Raw genomic sequence first — 21,864 nt, forward strand, 5'->3', positions numbered from 1 at the left:
CAGGGTCACATCTCGGTTCCTGCTCCAATGTCCTCCCCTCTCCCCCACAGCTGCCTCCCAGGCCCCGGGGGAGGGAAGAGGAAGCTGTAGGAGTCTATGCCGAGAGCCTGGGCTAGAATGCCTACCCCCAACCCTTACAAGCCCAGGATCCTGGTTGGCTGTCTTCAGCCTGGGGTGGGGAGAGGAGCATGCCAAAGGATGGAGCCTCCCTCAGAGGTACCCAAGTCCTACCTCATTGCGAGCAACGCCTCCTGACCCACCCCAAGGGTGAGGGTTCTGAAAACCAGCCTGGGGCTGCATACAACAAAGCCCCATACCTCATGCCACCCGAAGAGCAGTGGCCAGACTGGCGTCCCCCTTCCCCCTCCCCACTGCCCTGGAAGCTGCTGGGTCTCAGATTTCCCCGCCCTGACACCACCATCAAGAGCAGCCACACTCCATCCATGCTCTTCCAAAGGATTTATTGGTCAGATTTACATCTATTGCAAATAGTGAGGAGACAGCAGGGCTGAGCCTCAGACCTCATCTCAGCTCCACTGTGAGCACCAAGGGATGCCTGGGTCTTCCTGTCCCCTGGGAGAGAACTGAGATGCAGAGATGATTCTTCTTGCCCCTTCTCTCGGGGTCTTGGACCCTCCCCCCTCAGAGGGGTTCTGGGCCTAGGAGCTGCCTCCTCAGTTCAAGGCACAAACACTGCGGGTGGGGGTGGGCAGGCAAGGCATGGGGTCACACTTGGCTGGCACCAGCTGGCCCAGCTCATCCTCCCTCCACTAGTCCTACCCTCTTTCTTCCCCCACTGGTCCCACACCGGGCAGGGCCTGGCTGGGTAGACACTTATGCCCCAGACTAAGGCCCTTAACTCCTGAACCACGGCCAGCCCCCACCCCCCAGAGGCTGGAGTCCAAGCACCATCAGTGCCCTGGTCCAGGGCAGCATCCCTGTCCTTGAAGAGCAGGGACAGAGTCCAGCAACAGGGGCCTTGGCTGGAGACTGGCTGGACAGGGCCAGTCTCCCTTCCCCTTCCTGGAGCCTTCTAATCCCTACGTGGATGGACCCAGAGGGCAAGTCCAGGAGAAGCAAGGGAACTTGCTCTCCCACGCTCTCCCTCTTGCTTCCTGCTGGCTGCGGGGAGCATCTTCCCAAGCCATGAGGACTTGTGAGACACCTGGCAGCCTCGGTGGCTTTAGGGATTCAGAGGCCCAGGCACAGCCCAGTTGGAGGCCCCAGCTGGCTGGCCATGTAGGTACACAGGCCTGCCTGAAAGGCAGTTGGGGGAACAAGGAGCAGGGATGGACTCCAGGGGATTTCTGCCAACCCTGGCCCAGCCAGCCCACAACTCAGTCTATGCCAGGAGGCGGATGACCCCATTGTCAGAGCCCAGCAGGAGGTGGCGCTTGGTGGGCAGCAAGGCCAGGCTGGTAAGCGTGCCCCGGAAGTTCTCAGAGCTGAGCTTGGTGGTGGCTTGGGAAGGCGGCTCAAGCAGAGAGCAGACGCCAATCTTATTGGCCACAGTACCAGTGACCACTTCGCTGCCATACAGGTCGAAGGTGTGGATGGGGTCAGATGCCGACTTGTAGTGATGCGTGGGCTTCTGTTCCAGCTCCTTCCAGACAGTCAGGGAGTGGTCGGAGGAAGAGCTGACCAGGACACTACCCTCCACCGCCTGCCCAGGGAGAGGAGAGCCTCAGCAGGGCTGAGCCCACAGACCCCAGGGAGCTTCCCATCTCCTCCCACAGCATCTCACAGGGAAGATGGGGTGTCCTAAGTGGATGACAGACTGTGGCCCTCTCTGTCATAGGATGCTAACATTAACATAGTAGAGTGTTAACAACCTAATCATCACTGTAGTTTGAGAACTTACTACATGCTAGGCATGTAACATTACACATTAAATTTTCATAACAACTCTGAGGTAAGTGTTGTCATTGTCTCCATTTTACAGAGGGAAAAACTGAGACTCAGAGAAGTTAAGAAGTTAAGAAATCAGCCCAGGGTCACAAACCCAGTAAATGGCAGAGCCAGGATTAACACCCAGGTTGAATGCAGAGTCCTCCTGGCTCTTTGCTGGAATGTCTGAATTCAGAGGTCCCTGGGTCCCTGAAGGAAGCCTGGAGCAGCCTGCCCTTAGCAGTGGCAGTGCATGTCCCCTGGCCTCCATCCAGGAGGGTGGGAGAGTCCCAGCTGCCTGAAAAGCCTTCCCACAAATAGTCTTGTTCCTTCCCTGAGGCCTGTGATGGAGCACTAGAGTGGGGTAGAAGATGCGGGCAGGACCCCCACACCCAGGCCTGCCCCTCCCCAACCAGAGCAGCCCAGTGAGGGGCATGGACTCTGCTCAGTGGGCTAGGGGCAGTAAACAGCCTCTCAACTGAGCTTTATTTAACCTGAACTGGGTCATGGACAGGGCCCGACCCCTGATCCTCCAAGCAAGACAAATATGGACAAGGGTTACTCATTAGAACATCTCCAGGAAGCAGCAGGGTCAGCTCTGCCCCCCTGCTCCCGCCCCCATGGCCTGCCTCTAGCCCAGGCCCCTGCACCACAGCTGGCTCCTGAGCTGGCCCAGGAGGGCCACCCTCCCGGCCTGCCTGTCCTTGAGTAGGTGTCAGCAGAGATGAAGGGCTAGGGTGGGGACTGGAGCCAGGCTAGGCAGTGAGGAGGGCAAGGGGACCTGGAACTTCACCTTGATCTGCAGGATGTCCCCTTCATGGGCGGGCCAGCCACGCAGAACCAGGCCCGTGCGGGTGTCCAGGAGCACCATGAAGCCTGAGGAGAAGCCGGCCACGACGCTGCGGCCACTAGGGCTGACCGCCAGGGAGCGGACAAGCCCAGGGTTCAGCCCACCGCCCAGGCGGAACTCGTGCTGCAGGTGGAAGGAGACTGAGAGTGAGGGACCACCATCCCACCCGCCCCATCCCGCTTCTCCCTACAGGTCCTACCCACCACCTGAGCCCACAGAGCAAGAGGATTGAGTCTCTGTCCACCTACCAAGAGGAGGGAAGAGCCCAGTGTCATTTCCTCTCCTCCGTTCCCTCCCAGCTTCCATCACAGGCCAGAGTCCCAGCCCCAGGATTTGCTGCTGTGCGTGATCTATCTCCAAAGACAAACACTAAGTGTTCTGGAGACAATACCCTGGCTGTCTTTGTGGGCCTCCCCTCCTTGCCAGGTACCCCAGCCAGGACTCAGGAAGATGGGTGCTCCTGCTACCTGCAGGCCAGGTTTCCTGCAGTCCACAAAGCGCAGGGTAGAGTCAGAGCTGGCCATGGTGATGCTGGTGTGTGGGGCGGGCATGACAGCTACAGCGGTCAAGGGTACCCGACTGTCCAACGGCTCCACTGTGCGAAGGGGCTTCCCTGGGAGGAAGCACAGAGTGGATCTGGAGTCCCAACATCGGATGGAAGAGCCCTGGTCCCCTTCTAGCCCCTTGACCTACCCCAGATCCGCTGCCTAGGCCGAGGCTCCGAGGGCCCTCAGAAAAACGCTGAAGATGTTTCTTTACCCTTTTACCTTCCTGCTTCCATGGCAAGGTCAGGCCTGTCCCCAAAGGAACCGCTAGTCTTCACACAGCACCCCCCGACCAAATGGCACCTCCTCTGTCCACCCCAATGCTACTCCATCCCCTTCCCCTTTTTAACCATCTCTCTCCCTACAACAACGCCAAAAAATAATCAAGCAGTCACTTCCCAAATATGTACTAAGTGCTACATTAAGCGAAATCCCTACATGCATTATCCTCTAGACTAGTATTTCTAATTCCCATTTTACAGATGGGTAAACTGATGCTTTCAGCAGCAAACAGACTTGCTCAAGGTCACTCAGCAAGAGAGCTGCTGCAGCCAATTCACACTCAGGTCTGATTCTAAGCCCTTAACAGCTCCTCTGTGTGGCCTCATGTGGTCTCCCCAAACACACATAACATTATAGCCCAACCCTCCCCACCTTCAGGCCCCATTCCCAGAGGCCTGGCAGGGCACAAGATGGCAGCAACAGAACAGGCCTCACCTGGGCCGGCTCACCTGTGAAGGGGTCCCAGACGTGCACAGCCCCGTCACAGCTCACCACATACTGTGGGGCCTCAAGCTGGCCCACGTAGAAGACACTCTTACGGTGTTGGGCATAGACCAGGCGTGGGGCTGTCTCACTGGTACCGTCCCCATAGTTGTAGAGTGGCCAGAGTCGCACCGTCCGGTCTTTGCTGGCACTCAGGAAGAAATCCTCGCTGTTCAGGGGCGCCACACATTTGATGGCCCCCGAGTGGCCAGGGAAGCTCTGCAGGCGTATCTGGTGGAAGTGGAAGTGAGCATCCTGCTGGCTCACGCCGATCTCATACTGCCAGTAGGCCAGCCAGTTCCCGCTTAGCCCATGCGCACTGCGTGGCAGCTCCCGCTTCAGGGCATTGTCCTCACTGCCGCTACTGAGGCCCCTACTGCCCACCCCGGAGATGGGGCCCAGAGGGCCAGGGCTCTCAGGCTGTGAGTCTGTGGGGATCTGGATGCGATTCCCAACCAGGACACTCCCAAAGGTCCCCGAGTGGCTGTCATCCTGGGGGCAGCCCCCGCCCTGGGCGTCCCACTCAGGGCTGGTGCTGGGCACGGAGGGCTCCACACTGGCAGGGCTGCAACTGCTCAGGCTGATGCTCTCCAAATACAGCCTGGCCAGCTCCCCGACCAGCTCGTGGTTGGGGACGATTTTCTGGATGATGTCACCTGGATGGCAGCAAGAGAGGGCCTAAGATTAGGGAAGCCAGCAGGGAGCTGCCTCTACCAGGCCAACGGCTTGGGAGCCACAAGAGACAGGGCAGGTACTGGCTGTGTAACTGGCTGAGTGACTTCATCTCTGAGCCTCCCCAGTAAATGTGGCTCCAGTCATTTCGTACAAGTAAATACAGAAGTGTCTTCTATATGTGCTGAGTACCATATTAGTCACCAAAAAGAGAACAGGGAACAGGTCAATTGGTTCACTACCCTCACAGAGTTACTTTTAGCAGGCGGATGAAAATGGTACCTGACCACATGAAAAACCATATATGGGGCACATAAATGCTCAGCAGTGTCTGGCCTGTATGAAAAAAAACTCTGCCATTGAGTCGATTCTGACTCATGGCGACACCATGTGTTACAGAGTAGAACTGCTCTATGTTGTTTTCTTGAGTGTATTCTCTACAGAAGCAGATTGCCAGAACTTTCTTCCACGGTGCTGTGTGTGGGTTCAAACTGCCAACATTTAGGCTAGCAGTTGAGTGCAAACCAGTTGCAGTACCCAAAAACCTTAGCCTATACAAGGTCTACTACATGGTAGCTAGTATTAAGGGGCTACTCATTCCCTCCCAGACAGCTCCTAGAAACTGTCATTCATCTACTGACTCCCCTGCCCCGCCCCAAGGAGACAACACTATAGGCTAGCTCTTGTGTCTTTCTTGCTAGCTAAACCTCAGTCCTTGTTTATGTCACCTTTGGACTCAGAATGTGAGGTCAAATCCCTTTGCTCTGACCCGGAAAATTATACTTAACACCCACTGCTGCTTCTGGGGGTAGGGGAAGCCTTGGGCCCTCCCAGGGGAAGAGAGGGAGCCACAAAGGCTGTCCAAGGGAGAACAATGGGGCAGTACCCAGCAGGCAGGAGAAAGGCACGTAGATTGTATACGCCATCTCCAAGGTGAACACTTTCTGCAGCTCATCCAGCAGGCTAGGGTCCACTGGCCGCTGCTGCCCATCAGAGAAGGTCACCTCTGGCAGCTGGCCCTCAGTGCTTCCCACAGGATCCAGCTTCAGATCCTGGTGGCAAGAAGCCCAGGGAGTCAGCCAAATGCACCCCTACCGGCCCCGCCCTGCCCCAATGCAGCCAGGCAGGCAGGTCTGCCCACCTGGTGCCGAAGCTCATGCAGCCAGGGGAAGACTTGAAAGAAGGTGGCCACGGGTTCACTCAGGTGCTGCTGGACCATCTCCTGGCCAATGCGCAGGCAGATGAGGGCAATGAGGCTGATAGTTTTCATACACAGGATGGTCCGGGCCTGTGCTCCACCTGGGAACCTGGAAATAGAGCTCATGAACTCAGTGCCCACTCTGCTGGACTTACCCAGTAGCTACCAAAATCTTTACAAGACCACCTAGTCTAAACCAGATGAAGAAACTAAGGCACAGAAAAAAAGGGGTAGGTTGCTCAGGGTTGTATGGTCAGAACCAGAATCTGGGATTTCTGATACCCTGAAAACAACCAAGCCAAGCCCGTTGCCATCAAGTTCATTCCGACTCATGGGAACCCCGTGTTACAGACTAGAATTGAGCTCCATAGGGTTTTCTCGGCTGTAATATTTAGCCAGATCACCAGGCCTTTCTGCCATGGCACCATTTAGTGGGTTGGAACCACCAACTTTTCAGTTAAGAGCCAAGTGGGAACTGCCTGGGCCAATCAGAGACCCTCCTGATACCCAGTCTAGTGTTACTTCCTTTCCCCTAAGCTTCCCAGCCCCTCCCGGGGAGTTCCCCTGGCTGGCTGCTCCCGCCACAGGGGCTGGGCAGAGGCCTACCCCGTGATGAGGGAAGTAAGGAAGCTGAGCACGGGCAGCAAGACCTCATGGCTGATACGAGGCAGGATGTCCATGAGGGTGGTGTCCGAGAGGTACACAATGATCTTCTGAGTCAGTGTCACCGCTGCCAGCAGCCCTGCCTCCTTGCGGCTGTTCAGTCGGCTGGGGCCTGAAGTGCTGCCCGGGGCCACCTAGGGCCACAGAGCAGATGACAACTAGGCTGCCCCAAGGTCCCTCTTTGACCTCCAGAGGTCCTGGGCCAGCCCTGAGGCTCCTCAGCCGCCCCTTCCCCCGGGCCTGCCTGATTGGTGACTGACCAGGTAGCTGATGTAGGGCAGGTACTGGTAGGTGAGGACGGGCTCCCCATACAGGTAGGCAATGTGGAGGAGGCAGCTGAGCACTGGCCCCGACACCATATCACCCAGCACCGGCCTCTTCTGGTAGATGTTGCCAGCACTCAGTGGGATGCTCTCGTCACTGCTTGCCATGAACTGTTGCCCGGTGGGCCCTGCCAAGGAAGAGCCAGCAGCCTTGAGTAACTAACAGAGGGCAGGAGGGAGGTTGACCTTCCAGGGACTGTGGTGGCTGCTCCTGCTCGCTCTAGCCTAAGGTCTGCCCCACGCCCCACCCAAGGAAAGAAGGAGTGCACACACTGGGGCCCAGGACCTGGGAGAAGGAAAGAGCCCCTAGAGGAGGCTGAAGATGAACAGAGGGCCTGGGAGGAAGCCCGTCTCTAGCACTAACCACAGGCCTTACCAACATAACAAGATGTCAGCAGGCGGAGCAGGTTCCGGGCCACGTGGCGAGAGGCCACGGTGGGGCCGAGCTTGGCAGACAGCCAGCGTACCATCTTGCAGGCTGTATCTGCAGGGCAAGAGCAGACCCTGAGCTCATAGATAACAGTGGCTCAGCACTCCCCCCGCTTCACTACTCCTCACCCAACATCTCTGGCTGCAGCTCACTGCCCAGGAGCCCCACCTAACCCTCATCACCCCACACTACCACCCTAAATTTTGCAGTGGCAGAAGGTGCCCCAGGCCCTGGCCTTCGGGACTCTGGGTTGAGGCTGCTCTGGGCTCCTGTCCTCAAGCACACTTGCAGGAGGATTTCCTTTCAGGGAAAATCCCCACATTCTTTCATGAGGCCTGGCCTGGCCTGGCCCTGGCTACCTCCTCCTATGGCCTCTGCTCCCTCCTCTCTTCCTTCTGCTTTCTCAAGTCTACCCATGCTGACCTTTTACTGATTCTATCATGGGCCCAGGACAACCTCAGAGCCTGGCACATGCTGTTTTCTCTGCCTGGAAGCCTCCTCCCACTTCAGACCCTGCCATTTTCACCTGGCTGCCTCCTATTCCTTAAACCTTAACTGATTCTATTTTCAGGGAGACCGTCTATATCCCTGAAAACTACAACTACCCATTTTACATCCCCTCCTAGTAACCGAGAGTAGTTCATCATAGTACTAATCCAATCTGCACTGACACACTACTCTTTCACAGAGTTGCCTACAATGTTACATCTCCTCTGTGTTCCAGTCTACTGATGGGACTCCAGCCAGCGTGGGAGAGAGCAGGTGGTCAGCAAATGCTGCTGTGTGAAAGGGAGGACCCGCATTGGGCCAACATCTCCCAGGCCTGAGGACTCACCAAGGAGGATCTTCTGTTCTTTGCCCTCCGGCTGCTCAGTCAGCGGCTCCTCCTCTTCCTCCCCGTCTGCCCCACTGCTGGCCACCACCGTCTCCATGGACAGCACCGTGTCGGACAGAGTGAGTTCAGATGCCCCAGTGACCTCATCCTGCTCCCCCTCCTCCTCCTCCAGTACCACACAGCCTTCCCCCTCCTCCTCTTCCTCCTCTGAGTCCTCACTTTGCTTCAGGTCCTGGCTGCTGTCCCCTGACCTGAGGCTGCTCTTGTCCACAGGGGCACCCCCCTCGTCCACAGCCTGCTCCTCGCCCAGGGAGGTCTCACTGGTACTGCTCTTGTCGCTCAGCCGGCCCAGGCTCACAGCCTCCGCCTCCTGGGACTGTGGTGACTCAGCCACATAGAGCCCGGCTTGGAAGTCCTCGGTTTCGGGGAGGTCAGCCTGATCGTGGAAGCTGACACCAGACGTGTAGTCTGGCAGCCCTAGGCCTGAGGATGCGGCAGGCTCCCCATGCATCTGAATCTCCTCCCCGAAGGCACAGGAGCCCGGTCCAGCCCCTGGGAGCCCGCTCTCCTCATCCTCCACAGCCCCTGCCAGACCCTTGCTTTCCTCCTGGGAGGCCTCCACACCAGCCAGCACCTGCAGGACATGGGGCAGCAGGTGGACGAGGAAGGCCTGTAGGCCCAGCCGTACTATGAGCTGGGCCACAAAGCAGTCTGTGTACAGGTAGAAGCGGCCATGGAGCCGGCAGGCACTTTCATAGGCACCGATGAGAGGCTTCAGTAGGTACTTATTGGCATTTTTGGGACCCAGTGCCTTAGCAACAGGTTCAAATAAGTACCAGGCTGCGTAGACAGCCGTGTGTTCCTCAGACATGAGGGACAGCACAAAAGGCAGCAGGATCTCCAGGCCCTCGGGGGTAATATCACTCAGCACCGCGCCCAGCTGCTGCCACAGAGCAAACACCAGCTCACGTCCCTGGGCCTCATCCTCCACGCGCCTCGCCTGGTACAAGAGGATGAACTTGTGTAGCGCTGGGAAGTACGGAGGGAAGGGAACCATGGAGCTGAAGGGGCTGAGCAGCTGGGCCGGGCAGGGTGGGGGCAGCCCCTGGGAGATAGGCCTGTACTCAAACAGCAGGTCCAGCTTGCCCTTCTCCCCACCCACAGGGCTTTCAGCCCCACTCAGCTGCAGAAGCGAGTCCAGCACAGGCTGCAGAGACACAGGGATCTCCTTGGGGTAACGTGTGCAAAGCCCACGCACAGCCTCAAAGCGTACCCACAAAGGCGCATCTGGCTGCAGCGTCCGGACCCTGGTGGCAAAGACCATCTCGGCCAACAGGACCCCCAGCGCCTGCATGTCCCGATGGAAGAGGTCCCGCAGCTGCACGGGTGGCCGGGACTGGGGCTGGTCAGGCACCTCCAACTGGCCACCTAGGCCTTTGGTCAGGAAGTTGCCCAGTTTCTCCAGCTCCTCCAGAGCCTGCATGGGGTTGAAGCCCTCAGGGAGAAGGATCTTCCCCTCCTCACTCTCCCCAGGGTCTATCCCAGCAGCTTTGCTCCTGCGGCTTGGGCGAGAGGCTGAGGTTACTGAGAAAGACAGGAGGCCAGGAGGCACCTGGCTGGAGGCGGAGGAGCCCAGCTGGTCACCTGCCTTCCCAGCGAGGGAGATGGAATCCAGAGCTTCCGTGGCCTGCTCCAAGTCATCTTCCCCCGCAATGGGTCTGTCCCTGGGCCAGCCAGCCTCATAGGGAGTGGCCTCCAAAACCATCCTACCCACCCCATTTGTCAACTGTCCTAGCAAGTCCTCCCGGCCTGTGGTCTCCTGGATGGGCTGGACCAACAGCCTGGGGATGAGTGGAGGTTCAGGGGTAAGGGCAGGTGCACCAGCCAGGCGCTGCGGGTGTGGCTGGTCAAAGAGCTGCACCACGCCGTAGCTGGTCAGGTGAGTGTGGGCATCCACCAAGTGCAGACACACATTCTTCTCCTTGACAGCCTCCTTGCCCTGGAGTTTGTAGCCGAATGTAAGGTCGATCCAGTGGTGCAGGTCCTGGGATACCTCTCGGCTCTCCAGCAGTGCCCGGTGGGCAGCCACGAAGTCCTGGCTGGAGCTGCACCAGGCCGGCACATCCAGGTCAGGCATGTCAGGGTGGATGGAGCAGAAGATAGAGGGGTCAGTGTAGAACTCGGGGATGCACTCATCAGGGGTCCAACTCTGCATGCGCTCCATGCTGGCAGGGTATTCATGGGGCTCCCACTGCGCCCGGACATGTCCACAGAGCACCGACCGGGGTGTGCGCCGAGCCTTGTACACGTAGTATGTGATGTCGGAGAGCACATCTGAGATGTGGTGAGGCACGTGAGGTGGCTCCCCGCCACTCGCACCGCCTGCCACGAACGCCTGCCGTGTCATCTCATACGTAAAGTCCAGCTGCTTATCCCCCTTGTTGAGGCGGAACTTGGACTTGCGCAGGTCTCGGAAGCGCCCGTGGGGCATGGTGAAGTCCACTACCCAGGGCAGCACTGGGTGGTAGTTGGGATCGCCCTGCCGCCGACCTGCCAGTCGATTCAGCTGCATGAGGTAGTGGAAGTTGCTGATGCGGCCGTGGACCCAGTCTAGCACAAGGTTCCTAAGTTCCTCCTGGCAGGTGAGACACCCAGGCCCCTCTCTCTGCTCTTGCCCAGGCTCAGGGCCCACCCCATCCCCTGCTGCAGGGGTCTCTTCATTCTCATCCTCCTCAGGCCTCTGGTAAGCACTCAGGTCCAGCCGAAGCTCGCTGCAAAGCTTCTCATCCACAGCAATATGGTGCAAAGATAGGGCCCCGCAGGCCAGCCCCTGGCGGTGACAGGCATCCATGGCCTGCAGCACACGGAAGAGAATGAAGAGCACCTTGGCTTGGCTGTTGGTCAGCTTGGCAGGGCTGAAGGTGACCACATCATGCAGGGAGAACTGTACATAAGGATGTACTATGTAGAGCATCTCTGGCGACTCCAGCAGGGCTTCAGCTTGCAAAAGACTGGGGCAGGGTGGGTTGCCTTGAAGGGGACAGGGACCATCTCTGACATAGAATGGGCACTGGGTAGCTTCACCCACTGGCATGAAGGAGCAACCATAGACCTTTTGCAGAGCCTGCCTTACTGAGTCCAGAGCAGGGACAGCTGAGGGGGCAGGGCTATGACTATAGGGCTGCCCATAAGTGTGATATGCATGGCGCCACAGGTTGCGATAATTCTGGGCAGCCACATCCTGCATGAAGCCAGTGAGGGTCTCAGGGCTGTAGGACTCCTCCTCAAAGGGCAAACCCCCGCCCAGAGGGTAGGAAAGTCTCCGTTTCTGCAGCCCGTGCACCTCCACGCGTGTCCAACCTGGGGGCAGCCTCTGCACCGAGCGTTGCAGGAGGGTCCTGACTTCCGTCTCGCCCAGGCCCTCGGCCCGGGGACAGGATCCCAGAGGCAGTCGGCGCTCGCGGAGGCTGGCCAGCCAGCGCACAGGAACTAAGGCCACCACGTGGGTGCCCCCCGGGGCGGGAGCCAGCTGCCGTGCATCGATATTCAGGTCCCTCTCCACGCTCCGGAGCAGTCCCTCCATGTCGGGGCGTGGGGGCGGGGACCAGCCCTCAGCCGGGGTGGTAAGAGCGACTTCCCGCTTCCTGCTCCCCTGGGGCATCCCCTCCGGGCCGCCTGGGGGCAGCCCGGGGCTGAGCCCGGCCACGACCCTTCTCGCGACGGCTTCCGGGGTGCCAGGCCGGGTGGAGTGGGATGGGCGAGGAAGAAGGGGTGGGGCGGAGGCGGCTGGGGTGGGCCAGGGGCAAAGGAGGGCAGGGCGGGGGTAGCTCTTACCCCTCACAGGATGCTGAGCTCCGGAGCGGCAGGGCGGGGGCTGCGGGACGCTAGCACCCGGCTCCACCGTGACCGGTCAGCTGACGCGGATCACGTGATCGCCCCGGCACGGAAACAACCGCACGTGGCTCGGATGGGACGGGCGGGACCCGCCTCCCGCCGACCTCAGCGCCCTCCCTTCCAGCTGCTCTGGCCTGGTCCCGGCTTCACTTCCTTCTTGGGCTGGGCGGGCCTCCAGGTGGCCCCGATGGGTTCAGGGGAGGGAGATGCTGAGCACCCCACGAGACCTCTCTTCGCTTCCCTGGTTCCTCCTGCCGCGCGCCAGAAAGCGGAGCTAGGGAGACTTTTCCTAGATATCCCAGCCTGCAGAAGGCTGATCCCCACCCTCTGGTTTTGTGATAAGAAAACTGAGGTCCAAAAAGGGGACGGGTTAGCCATACAGTCAGCGGCAGCGCTGGGACTTCACACATTGAGTCCCCTCAGCACCTCCATGCTACCTTCCAAAACGAGCTTTTAATTTTCCAAAGCATCTCATCGGTAGCGTTCCATTTGGCCCTCACAACACTGTGTGAGGTAGGGAGGGTGGTTATTATTGTTTATATTTTACAGCTTATAACCAAGAGATGCCAAAGAGGCTTCCCCAAGTGGCAGATTGGAGGCTAAAACATTGGTGCCCAGACTTTTTGCCCTGGGAGCCCTGCCTCCTGACAGCCTTCTCACAGTCCTTTAAAACAAACAAACTGGAAGATCTGAGGGAGAGAAATGGCCCAGGCCCAGAGTCCTGGGGTTCTTGGAAGGCAGTGTCCCCCGCAAGGCTTCCTGTTGAAGGTCTTCTGTCTCTGTGGTGCCACAGAGCCTGCCTGCTGCGGTCAGAGCCTTGCAGATGCCACGGTGGCTGGGGAAGGATGCAGCACAAGATAGGGAACAGAAACCAGAAAGTTGGCACCAAAACTACAAGACTCCTTCAAGGGGTCTTAGTTGGGACTCATTTCCAGGACAAATATGCCATTGTCTGCAGTGAAACTACTGGCTCTGTTTTTTGTTTGTTTTTTTGAGTCTTCTAGGAGTGTTTGTCTCATGTAGGAGTTTCATGTAGAGGTGTGGGGGTCCCAGAAAGGCACTTAAGAAAAAGTCAAGACTGAAAGAAAACCTAAAGGGCAGTGATGGTTCAGTAATAGAATTTTTGCTTTCCATGCGGGAGACCCAGATTGATTCCTGGCCAATGCGTGTCATGAGCGGCCAAACCTGTCTGTTAGTAGGGGCTTTTGTGTTGCCATGATGCTGAACAGGTTTCAGAGGAGCTTCCAGACTAAGATGAACTAGGAAGAAATGCCTGGCCATCTATCCCACTGCTGTCGAGTTGATTCTGACTCATAACAACCCCACAGAACAGAGTAGAACTGCCCCAAATGGCTTCCAAGGCTGTAATCTTTATGGAAACAGATTGCCACATCTTTCTCCCATGGAGCTGCTGGAGGGTTCAAACCACTGACCTTCCAGTTAGTAGCCAAGCAGTTAACCACTGTGCTACCAGGGCTCCTTGCCTAGCCATCTACTATCTGAAATCAGCCAGTGAAAATCTTATGGAACACAACAGTCTGATCCCCAACCAATTATGGGGACGGTGCAGAGCTGGGCAGTGTTTTGTCCCATTGTGCATGGGGTCTCCATGAGTTGGAGGCTGACTCCAGGGCAGCTAAGAACAAAGACCTGAAAAGAAAAAAGACAGGAATGGCTTAGCCATGATCTGTTTCCTCTTCAAGGGACACCTGAAGCCTCTAATGTGTTTGGTCACATGACCTTGGGCTGTTATAACTTAAAAACATCCTTTATGGAGCACTTACTCTAGGGTCACTATGAGTCAGATTAGATTCCATGGCAATGGGTTTGAGTTTATGATACCAGGAGGCAGGCACCACACTAAGCACTTTACATACCTTGTTTTGTTTAATCTTCACCACGAGAAGATACTTTTATACCCATTTGGTAATGAGGTAGCAGACTACCTTAGGTAACCTGCCCCAGGTCACATAGCTAGTAAGTGTTATCAGCCAGTATTTAAACCCAGGCCTATCTTATTCTAAAGCCAGTGTCTTCTGTATTCTTTGGCCATGTGATGGCCATGCACTATTGTTTTCTCACCTGGGAAATGAGGTGCCCTGTGATAATTCCTCATCTCTAGCCTTGGTCTGAGTATTTGAGACCAGGGGGTGGGTTTTGATGGTCAGGAGGTAGTGCCAGCTTCAACTGAGTGTCAGTGTGATTGGGTTCACATGGTCCTTTCTCTGGTCTCAGTTTACCTAGATCGAGTAAAAGGCACTACCTTTTATTTCCGCAAGTCTGCGTGTGCCCTGCCCTCTAGCGGTTTTGGCTTTCACTGCAGCAGTGACCTTGGCTGTACCTGGCCTTACCGCTTGAATTCTCTTTTCCCTCCCTTGAATAGGGGTGTCCTTGCAATGCTGGGTACACTAAGATTTCTGGAACACCAACACCCTCTCTGGTCCAAACCCTGGAGCAGTGGTTTTCACAAACTTCAGGGTGTACTTCTGATTCAGTACTCTGGGGTAAGACCCATGAATCTAATGTAGGCAATCTGCAGGCCACACCTTGAAAAGTAATGCTCTATAAAATCCCTATAATTTCCCTCTCCCTCCCCACACAAAGGTGTCTGGGTGGCCCAAATGGTTTGCAGTTCAAACCCAACCAGTGAGGCCGTGAAAGAAAGGCCTGGCAATCTGCTGTCATAAGGATTGTTGTTGTTGTAATTGGGTGCCTTCAAGTTGATTTTGACTCATAGCAACCCCATGTGACAGAGCAGAACTGCTCCATAGGGTTTTCTTGGCTGTCATCTTTACAGAAGCAATTTGCCAGGTCTTTCTCTCGCAAAGCCCCTGCACGGAGCTCGATTCTACTCTATAACACATGAGGTTGCCATGAGTCAGAAGTGACTCGACAGCAATGGGTTTGTATTTTTTCTGTCCCCACAAAAGCTCCTCCTGGATTTTAACCCAGGAATCCTTGGGCTTTGGGGAATCTGAGACCAACTCTTTTCACCACCCTCAATACTGGGTTTCGTGGAGGTCATGGCTTGGTTAGTCAGGGAGGGAGGCTGCAGCTGCTCCGGCAGTCAGCCCAGGCTGAGTGAGGTCAGCTCTTGCTGATCTGGCAGGGAGAGAAGTAAAGGATACTAATATTTACTGCACCAGCTCTGGGCCAGTGTGCCAAGTACTGTGCTAGGTATTTTCAAACAATCTTTTTAAACCCTTAAAACAAACCGTGAATGTATTATGCACTCAATTTTATAAATGAAGAAATTGAGGCTCAGAGAGGTTAAGTATGTTTAAAAAGTTCACAGCTGGGATTTAAACCGAGGCTGTCTAACTCTGTGGTTCTCAACTGGGTGTGGATTTGGCCCCCAGGGGATATTTGGCAACATCTGGAGATAGAGATAATTAATTGTCATGTCTGGGGAGGAGGGGTTGTTTCTGGCATCTACTAAGTAGAGGCCAGAGATGCTTGCTAAAGATCCTACCATACACAGGACACCCCCCACAACAAAAAATTATCAGGCCCAAAATGTCAATAGTGCTTGAGTTGAAAACCCCTGAACTCAAAAGCCTGTGTTTTTTGGAAGGGAGGAGAGTGGGCAGAGCAAAATGAGGAAGGGCCTACCCTCAGGGCCTTGGTTGGGAAGGGGATGGGATTTCCATGCTAGGATAATGGGGAATAGGGGCAGCTGGTGAGACTTGGCCAGGGCCCTGCTCAGTTTCCCCCAACCTTGCCAAGTCAGTCCTGGGACTTCACACTAAGTTTGTCCTGGAGTGACCCTGACGCCTGGCTCAGGGCTAAGGGAAAATATTTACCTGAGTCTTCGTGCAGGAGTTCCTAGTCAAAGTCCCTGGCTCCTGGGGCCAGCGTGTCCCACCTGCAACCCCTGGGAAGCACCACCTTAGCACGTTCACTATAGAGGAGGGAGGGTTGGTGGGCAAGGTATCCATGAGAGTAAAAAATGCAGCAGCCAAGGGCCAAGTGGCTTCTGAGAACAGTTAGAAGTGGAGTGAATGGACAAAACCAGGAGATCCCCTTAGCAGGCCTGTGAAGAGGAAGAGGGGAACTTGAGCAGATAGTAGGGGGCAGCAGGGTTCTTGCCCCAGGGCTTGCTTTCCACAACCATTCCTCTCCCCCAGCTAGGCATGGTCATCAGCTTCATTGTAAACCACCACCCCCTACCCAGTCCTGCAGCACCCACACACTCAGCCAGCCATCTCTGTGGGCCTCCCCAGTACTGGCCGGCCCACTAGACCAGGGAGGGCAGATCTGAGTTGACCATACCGACAGGAAATACCTCTTGTTCCAAGCTCATGAACCTCTGAAGAACTAATAAGCAGATGGGGCAGGAAAGAGAAGGAAAAACTACCAGGTCCTTCATATTTGGGGTCCCATCACCTTCCTTCCCTCACCATTTATGGTGGGGGTAGGGGGAAGGATAAAAGGATGGAGGAGGGAAGACAGGGAGGAGGATGTGGTAACAGCTGATTCGTCCCCTGAGGTCACACTTTCCAACAATCAGCTGTTACTAGGGCGGATGGCAGGAAGTTTCCTTAAAGGCACAATGCTCCGAACGCCGGCTCAGAATTCTGGAGCTTCAAGGAGCTGTAGCCACAACTGGGTTGGGGTTTTTTAAGGAGCTGTAGCCATTACCTAGCAGAGCCGGTATTTAACCCAGAAGGGACTCTCTCACTCTAGGCTCCATCCCTCTGGCTAAGTCAAGCTCACAGCCAATTTCGAGCTTATGTAAAAGTCATGGATGCTCGTCTACACTTTCTTCCTAGTTGATGGAGGCGGTGGGGGGGTATGGGGGAGGGCAGTGATGAGGGAGGACCCAGAGTTTCCCCTTTAAGTAAGCAGTTCCGCAGCTTTTGCTAAGTCATTGGGTTCATTTCAGTTTTTGCCCATCCCCCGCCCCTCTAGGCTCTGATTGGTCCCTGGGGAAGGAGCACCCTCCTCATAGGTCTCCACCTTTGAAATCGCTTCCCTAAGTAGGCTTGAGTCAGTGAAAAGCTTCAGGAGGGCGGGACCGAATGGGAGGCTAACCATAGGATGGGGTTACTGACCAACAGCACTTTGGCACCGTCCTTGCCTGAGTGACCAGAAGTCTTCCCTCTACCCTCAGGTGAGGACTGTGCTATATATCTTAAGAGACTCTGGGCTGGGTCGTCTTCGTCTGGAACGAGACATCTTCTACAAGAAAAGGCTCCTTTGGCTAGGAAAGGGTCCCCTGGAGGAGAGGACTAGGACTCTCCAATGAAAGCTGAAGCTGGGCGAGTCGGGCAATCCTTTCCTTCCCCAAAAGCCCTCAGAAGTTCTCATCCAGTGGAGGTGTCTCTGCCGCCCTGGGGGCCGATTTCCACCTACTACTCTCCCCACTGCTGCTGCTTCGCCTGCTCCGCCTTTCCGTTACAGAGCTCGCCTCCTAAGGAGGCCAGCGAGTCAGTTTTGGGGTCGTCTAAAAGAAGCAGTCACAGCCCCAAAAAGGAGGGGCTGTAGCCCTTTAAGGACTTCGCCGGGATATACCCAGAGCTCCGTTTAAAAATGCCAACTCACATAGCGCGCTGGATTCTGGGAAAGAGGCTGTCAGACCGAGAACTACACTAACCAGTATGCATTGCAAATACACACGCCTTTACTTCCTTCTACTCCTCAGAGCTCTGGTTTGACGTAGCGCTCTTCAAAGCAAGTAGCTTAGGCGGAGGGCTGGGCCACACCCTTTCACCTATTGGTCAGTTCGTGAATTGATGGGCGTGGTTTAGCGTAACTCCACTAGGCGAAGGGGTGGCCTCCTTGCCAATCAGGCAAAGACAGCCGGAGGGGCGGGACCAAGGCGAAGTACTGGTGCCCCCAAATGGGTGTGGTCATGCTGCCCAACAGTGGGCGGTGATTGGCCCAGGGTGGTGCAAGCGCAGCTCGTGCGTCACGACGCCGCCAGCTGATCGGAGACTGGAGCCGGTGTGTTCTGGGCGCTGGGAAGAGACAGCGCCGCCGACCGTGGGGAGTGGACGTACTGGTTTGCTCCGTAACCTCAGCACCCCCCCACCCAGCACCAGGTGGGTGTGAGCTGGGGACCCGGTCGCACAGGGGGGAACTGGGGTAACAGGATGATGGGGGAAAGTAGGGTCCTGGCGACCACACCCTGCCCTTCTGGGGGAGGGGAGAGGGGGCGGCGGGGGCAGGAGCGCTCCGGGGGAGGGACCTGGGCTGGCTGGAGTAGTGTGTCAGGAGGTTGAAAGAAAGAGTCCGGGACATGAGTCGTGGCAGGCGGTCTTGCAGAATAGCTGGGAGGAAGCCGAGGGGCAGGAGGACTGGGGGAGGCTAACCCCGGCCCCCTCCGGCCATAGGCTTCAGGAATCAGCCTCCCAGCCTGGGAGAATCTGGACTGGGTGGGTGGGGGGAGGTGCTTTGCCTCTACCAGCGCTCCCTGGGTCAGGGCCAGTTTAGCGCCCTGGCAGGGAAGGGGTCGCTGGGCGGGCCGGCCCCTCCTCTCGTTCTCTCCAGGGGATGTTATGTAAGGGGGGAGGGGAGAGGAGTAGGGGGCGGCGGTGCGGGGGCCTTATGCAACCCAAAGGTTAGGGTTTCTCGCGGTTGGGGGGGGGAGCGGGCAGGAGGAGGGCCTGGAAACTCTAACCCCCTTTCCCCAGCCTAACTGGCCGTCTTGGGCTGAGGGAAGGTCACCTCTGCACCTCCCCCCAGCCTGTCCGGTTGTGGGGCCCCTAGTCCAGGCCTGGCCCTGACGGCCTGTGAAGCCGGCTGGCTGGGTGGGGCGCCTGGGTTAGTCATCACTGGGCTTTCATTCTCCCCCCCCTCGGCCAACTCTTGGCCCCTCCCCACGGCCGCCGGCTAGGCTATCCCCCTCTGCCCTCCAGCTTCCAACTCTTTTGGTCTGTCATCCCGGTTGTCAGACTGGGCTAAGGGCTGTCAGGATGCCAGCGGGTTGATGGAGCAGCTGGTTAGAGGGTCAGTGCCCTGGACCCACCCCGCCCTGCAGCCAAGGGCACCTGCTTGGCACAGACTTGCCAGCCGCTGAGTCCTGTGGGCTGAACAGAGCTGTCTTAGACAGGGGAGTCAGGCAGAGTTGGACCGGTCACCTGAGGGAAGAAAAATACCACAAAGTTCATCCCTCCCAAGAGGGTTTTGGGATTTGAAAGTCCCCACCCCCACCCCCACCCTAGTCTTTCCTCCCCTCTGAGTATAGAGATTCCAAGGCAGGATCACATTGGCCCCTCACTCTGGCATGGGCCATGCCCTTGGACTGAGTGTCAGCATAGATCCGCCCTCCCTAGCTCACAGCCCTCAAGCCTGCCACGCCCCCAGCCCCCTCCCTGGGCCATGCTGCAGGGCCTGGCTTTTCCTGCTGATTCATGCGTTGGAACTGTGGGGGCGGGGCTTGGAACTTGGAACAAAGTTCAGACATGGAGGGGACGGCAGACAGCCTGGAATTCATACCAGATGTACCCGGAATGCGCAAGCGGAATGCCTGGCATCTGAGAGTCCTGGGGAAGCTGCCCAACCACCCTACCCATACTTCCCTCCCTTCCAGCCCTTGGTCCACTGTCCTCTCCCTCACAGTCCCAGGAGTCTTTGCTGACCATCTTCCAAACTCTAGACCTCCTCCCTTCCTCGCTCCTTCCCAGATTTAGGCCCCCAAAACTCTCCTTCCAGCTGAATTCTCTGGGAACAAGTCAGCTGGGCTGATCACTGAACTCAAATTTCTGGACCTGAAGTATAACTTCTCACCTACTGTCTGGGTAGCTGGTGATGTCCAAGGTCTCAGGTCCTGCCCTCTCTGGCTAGGAACACTGAGGAGGCAGGGACCTTGGTGAATTGCTGGGGCAGTGGGGTGAGAGCAGGCCTGGGATTCTGTAGCCTCCATTTCTGGGAAGAGGAACAAGGGAAGTATGCTTAAAGCTTCCTACTGCTTCTCCATGAAGCTTAACAGCTCTTGCAGGCCCAGGTCAGAGCCAAGAACCCTCATTACCAGGTTGAAGGTCTGCTGGGGTAGGCTTTGATAGGCAGTGGGACAGTGTCCCTGTGACATGCCCTGCTCAGGTCTTTCGCATTTGTCTTCCCCTTCCTTCTAGGACCCACTACCTCCCACATCCTCACCTGGCTGAGCCGCAGTAGTTCTTCAGTGGCAAGCTTTATGTCCTGACCCAGCTAAAGCTGCCAGTTGAAGAACTGTTGCCCTCTGCCCCTGGCTTCAAGGAGGAGGAGGAACTTCTTTTCCATCATCTGGAAGGTGACAGAACTGGGGCTGAGAAGGTCTGAGCAGTGGGGGTGATGATATGTTTTGAGGATGGAAACTCTACTCATTTGAGGAGCCTTCACCCACATTGGCCCTGTAAGAGAGCAGTTTGAGATTGGAGACCCTAGCTGAATTGGAGAGTAGTCAGCTCTAACTACACAAGGTTAGTCAATCTTTGGGTAACAACAGGAAGAAGTAGGGAGAAGAAATCTGTCTACTCCTTTACCCAGATTTCCTTCTTGACCCTCCTCCCTTATCCCTCATTCTTCCCCACTGGCCTTTCCAGTGAGGTCCAAAAATAAGTGTATGCTTCAAATAAAGGTGATTCTGAAACTCTTATGTTACCTTTTTCTGTATTTCTTTAGACTGACCCACATTAGATTCAGAGGTACTCATATACACCTGGACCCTTGAGATGGGGAATCACACAGATGAGTATGCATGAGAGAATCAGAAGCCCAGTTGTCAGACTCAGAGCCTGGGCTCTCCTCCCCCTGTGAATGGAAATAAAATAGCTTTTCATGTAAGCTATTACCCTCCGCTGCCCCTGACCCTGACCCCAGGAGCTCTTAGGACAGTGGTGCCCAGGAGTAGAACAATGGGGCTAATGGAAGCTCCATCACTATGCTGACTTCCTACCCTGCAAGGGTGGTCCCAGGTTTCTCCTGCTACCTAGAGCAAGACCACAGCCCCAGATGGGGTTCCAGTTGCAGCTGCTCTGTTTCTTCCCTCATGTTCCTTTCCAGGATTGTGTGTGAAACTCAGCGTAGGCCTGTGCAGGCAGGAAATTCTCACCTCCCTGCTGCCCCCAGTTCCTCTCACTCTCAGGCTCAAGCTCTGATGTGATTTAGCCTTAGCCCAGTCCCCCTACCTGAAAGCGGCCAAGTTCAAGGGCTACAGGAAGCTTTGTTCTGTTTTGGGGGAGGGAGGTTGGAGGTGTGCAGGGAGCTGGGTCCTAATCTTCAGAAACTGAGAAGTTGAAAGGTTTAGGGGAGAGTAGACCATTGAACTCACCCTAAGCTGAAGGAGAAGGACCTGTGTGTGGGACTGTGGGAGAGTGGGTGGGTAGACTGAGGCTTAACAAAGATTGCTCTGTCCCTGGACATTGCTTCTGTCCTTTCTTCCCCTCCTCACTTCACTGGCTGCAGCGTCTTTCCAGCCCTGTGCATGTGGCCCTGCCATCTTGACGCATCGTGGAGCAGAGGTGTGGAGGGGCAGCCTGGGAACACAGAGGCAGGCAGAAAGCCAGTGAAGCACCAGACCTGGAGAGCACAGGGTCCTGCCCAAGCACCCCACAGAGGGGGCTCTTTAAGGCCATAAACACCCCAGGAGGGTCTTCCAGTCATCTCCTACTTCATTCCCCACTTCTCTCCAGTCTTTTTGCCTCCCTGAGGCATGGAACCAGATTAAATAAAGTGTTCTCTAGCTTCACCTTCCTGCTTCTACCTCTTCCCTGTAATTTTTAAATGAGCAGCTCAAAGAGCAAGAGCCAGCTGTAAAAGGACATGTACCAGAAATTCTTAAAAGAAATTCAAATGAGTAAAACCACAGGGAAAAAAAAAA

General features: G+C 56.3%; 1 protein-coding gene across 4 annotated transcripts; it reads right to left on the reverse strand.

The window, feature by feature from the left end:
- Positions 1 to 450: 450 nt before the first annotated feature.
- Positions 451 to 17,183, reverse strand: WDR81 (WD repeat domain 81). Of its 4 annotated transcripts, none has more exons than XM_049860308.1 (12): positions 17,117 to 17,183; positions 15,866 to 16,095; positions 8,169 to 13,712; positions 7,280 to 7,387; positions 6,841 to 7,031; positions 6,524 to 6,714; positions 5,861 to 6,026; positions 5,606 to 5,771; positions 4,014 to 4,703; positions 3,205 to 3,350; positions 2,681 to 2,860; positions 451 to 1,663 (listed from the first exon to the last, which is right to left on the reverse strand). In XM_049860308.1, exons 3-12 carry the CDS (start codon positions 11,827 to 11,829, stop codon positions 1,343 to 1,345), a joined length of 5,820 nt encoding a protein of 1,939 aa, XP_049716265.1. In that variant the 5' UTR covers positions 11,830 to 13,712; positions 15,866 to 16,095; positions 17,117 to 17,183; the 3' UTR covers positions 451 to 1,342. The 4 variants fall into 4 exon arrangements, with proteins under 4 accessions (XP_049716265.1, XP_049716263.1, XP_049716264.1 ...); XM_049860306.1 differs by lacking the exon at positions 17,117 to 17,183 and adding an exon at positions 16,348 to 16,513; XM_049860307.1 differs by lacking the exon at positions 17,117 to 17,183 and adding an exon at positions 16,335 to 16,513.
- Positions 17,184 to 21,864: the final 4,681 nt, after the last annotated feature.

This window comes from Elephas maximus, chromosome 19, assembly GCF_024166365.1.
Source record: "Elephas maximus indicus isolate mEleMax1 chromosome 19, mEleMax1 primary haplotype, whole genome shotgun sequence".
In the NCBI taxonomy this organism is placed as follows: domain Eukaryota; kingdom Metazoa; phylum Chordata; class Mammalia; order Proboscidea; family Elephantidae; genus Elephas; species Elephas maximus.

Bases quoted from the DNA above. Each gene is read 5' to 3' on its own strand.
- WDR81 (XM_049860308.1), bottom strand. From the start codon at position 11,829: ATGCCCCAGGGGAGCAGGAAGCGGGAAGTCGCTCTTACCACCCCGGCT. The intron at 7,032-7,279 runs GTAAGGCCTGTG...CTTCCTTGGCAG, and splicing joins GCTGACATCTTGTTATGTTG to GGCCCACCGGGCAACAGTTC. The intron at 6,715-6,840 runs GTCAGTCACCAA...CTGTGGCCCTAG, and splicing joins TGCCCTACATCAGCTACCTG to GTGGCCCCGGGCAGCACTTC.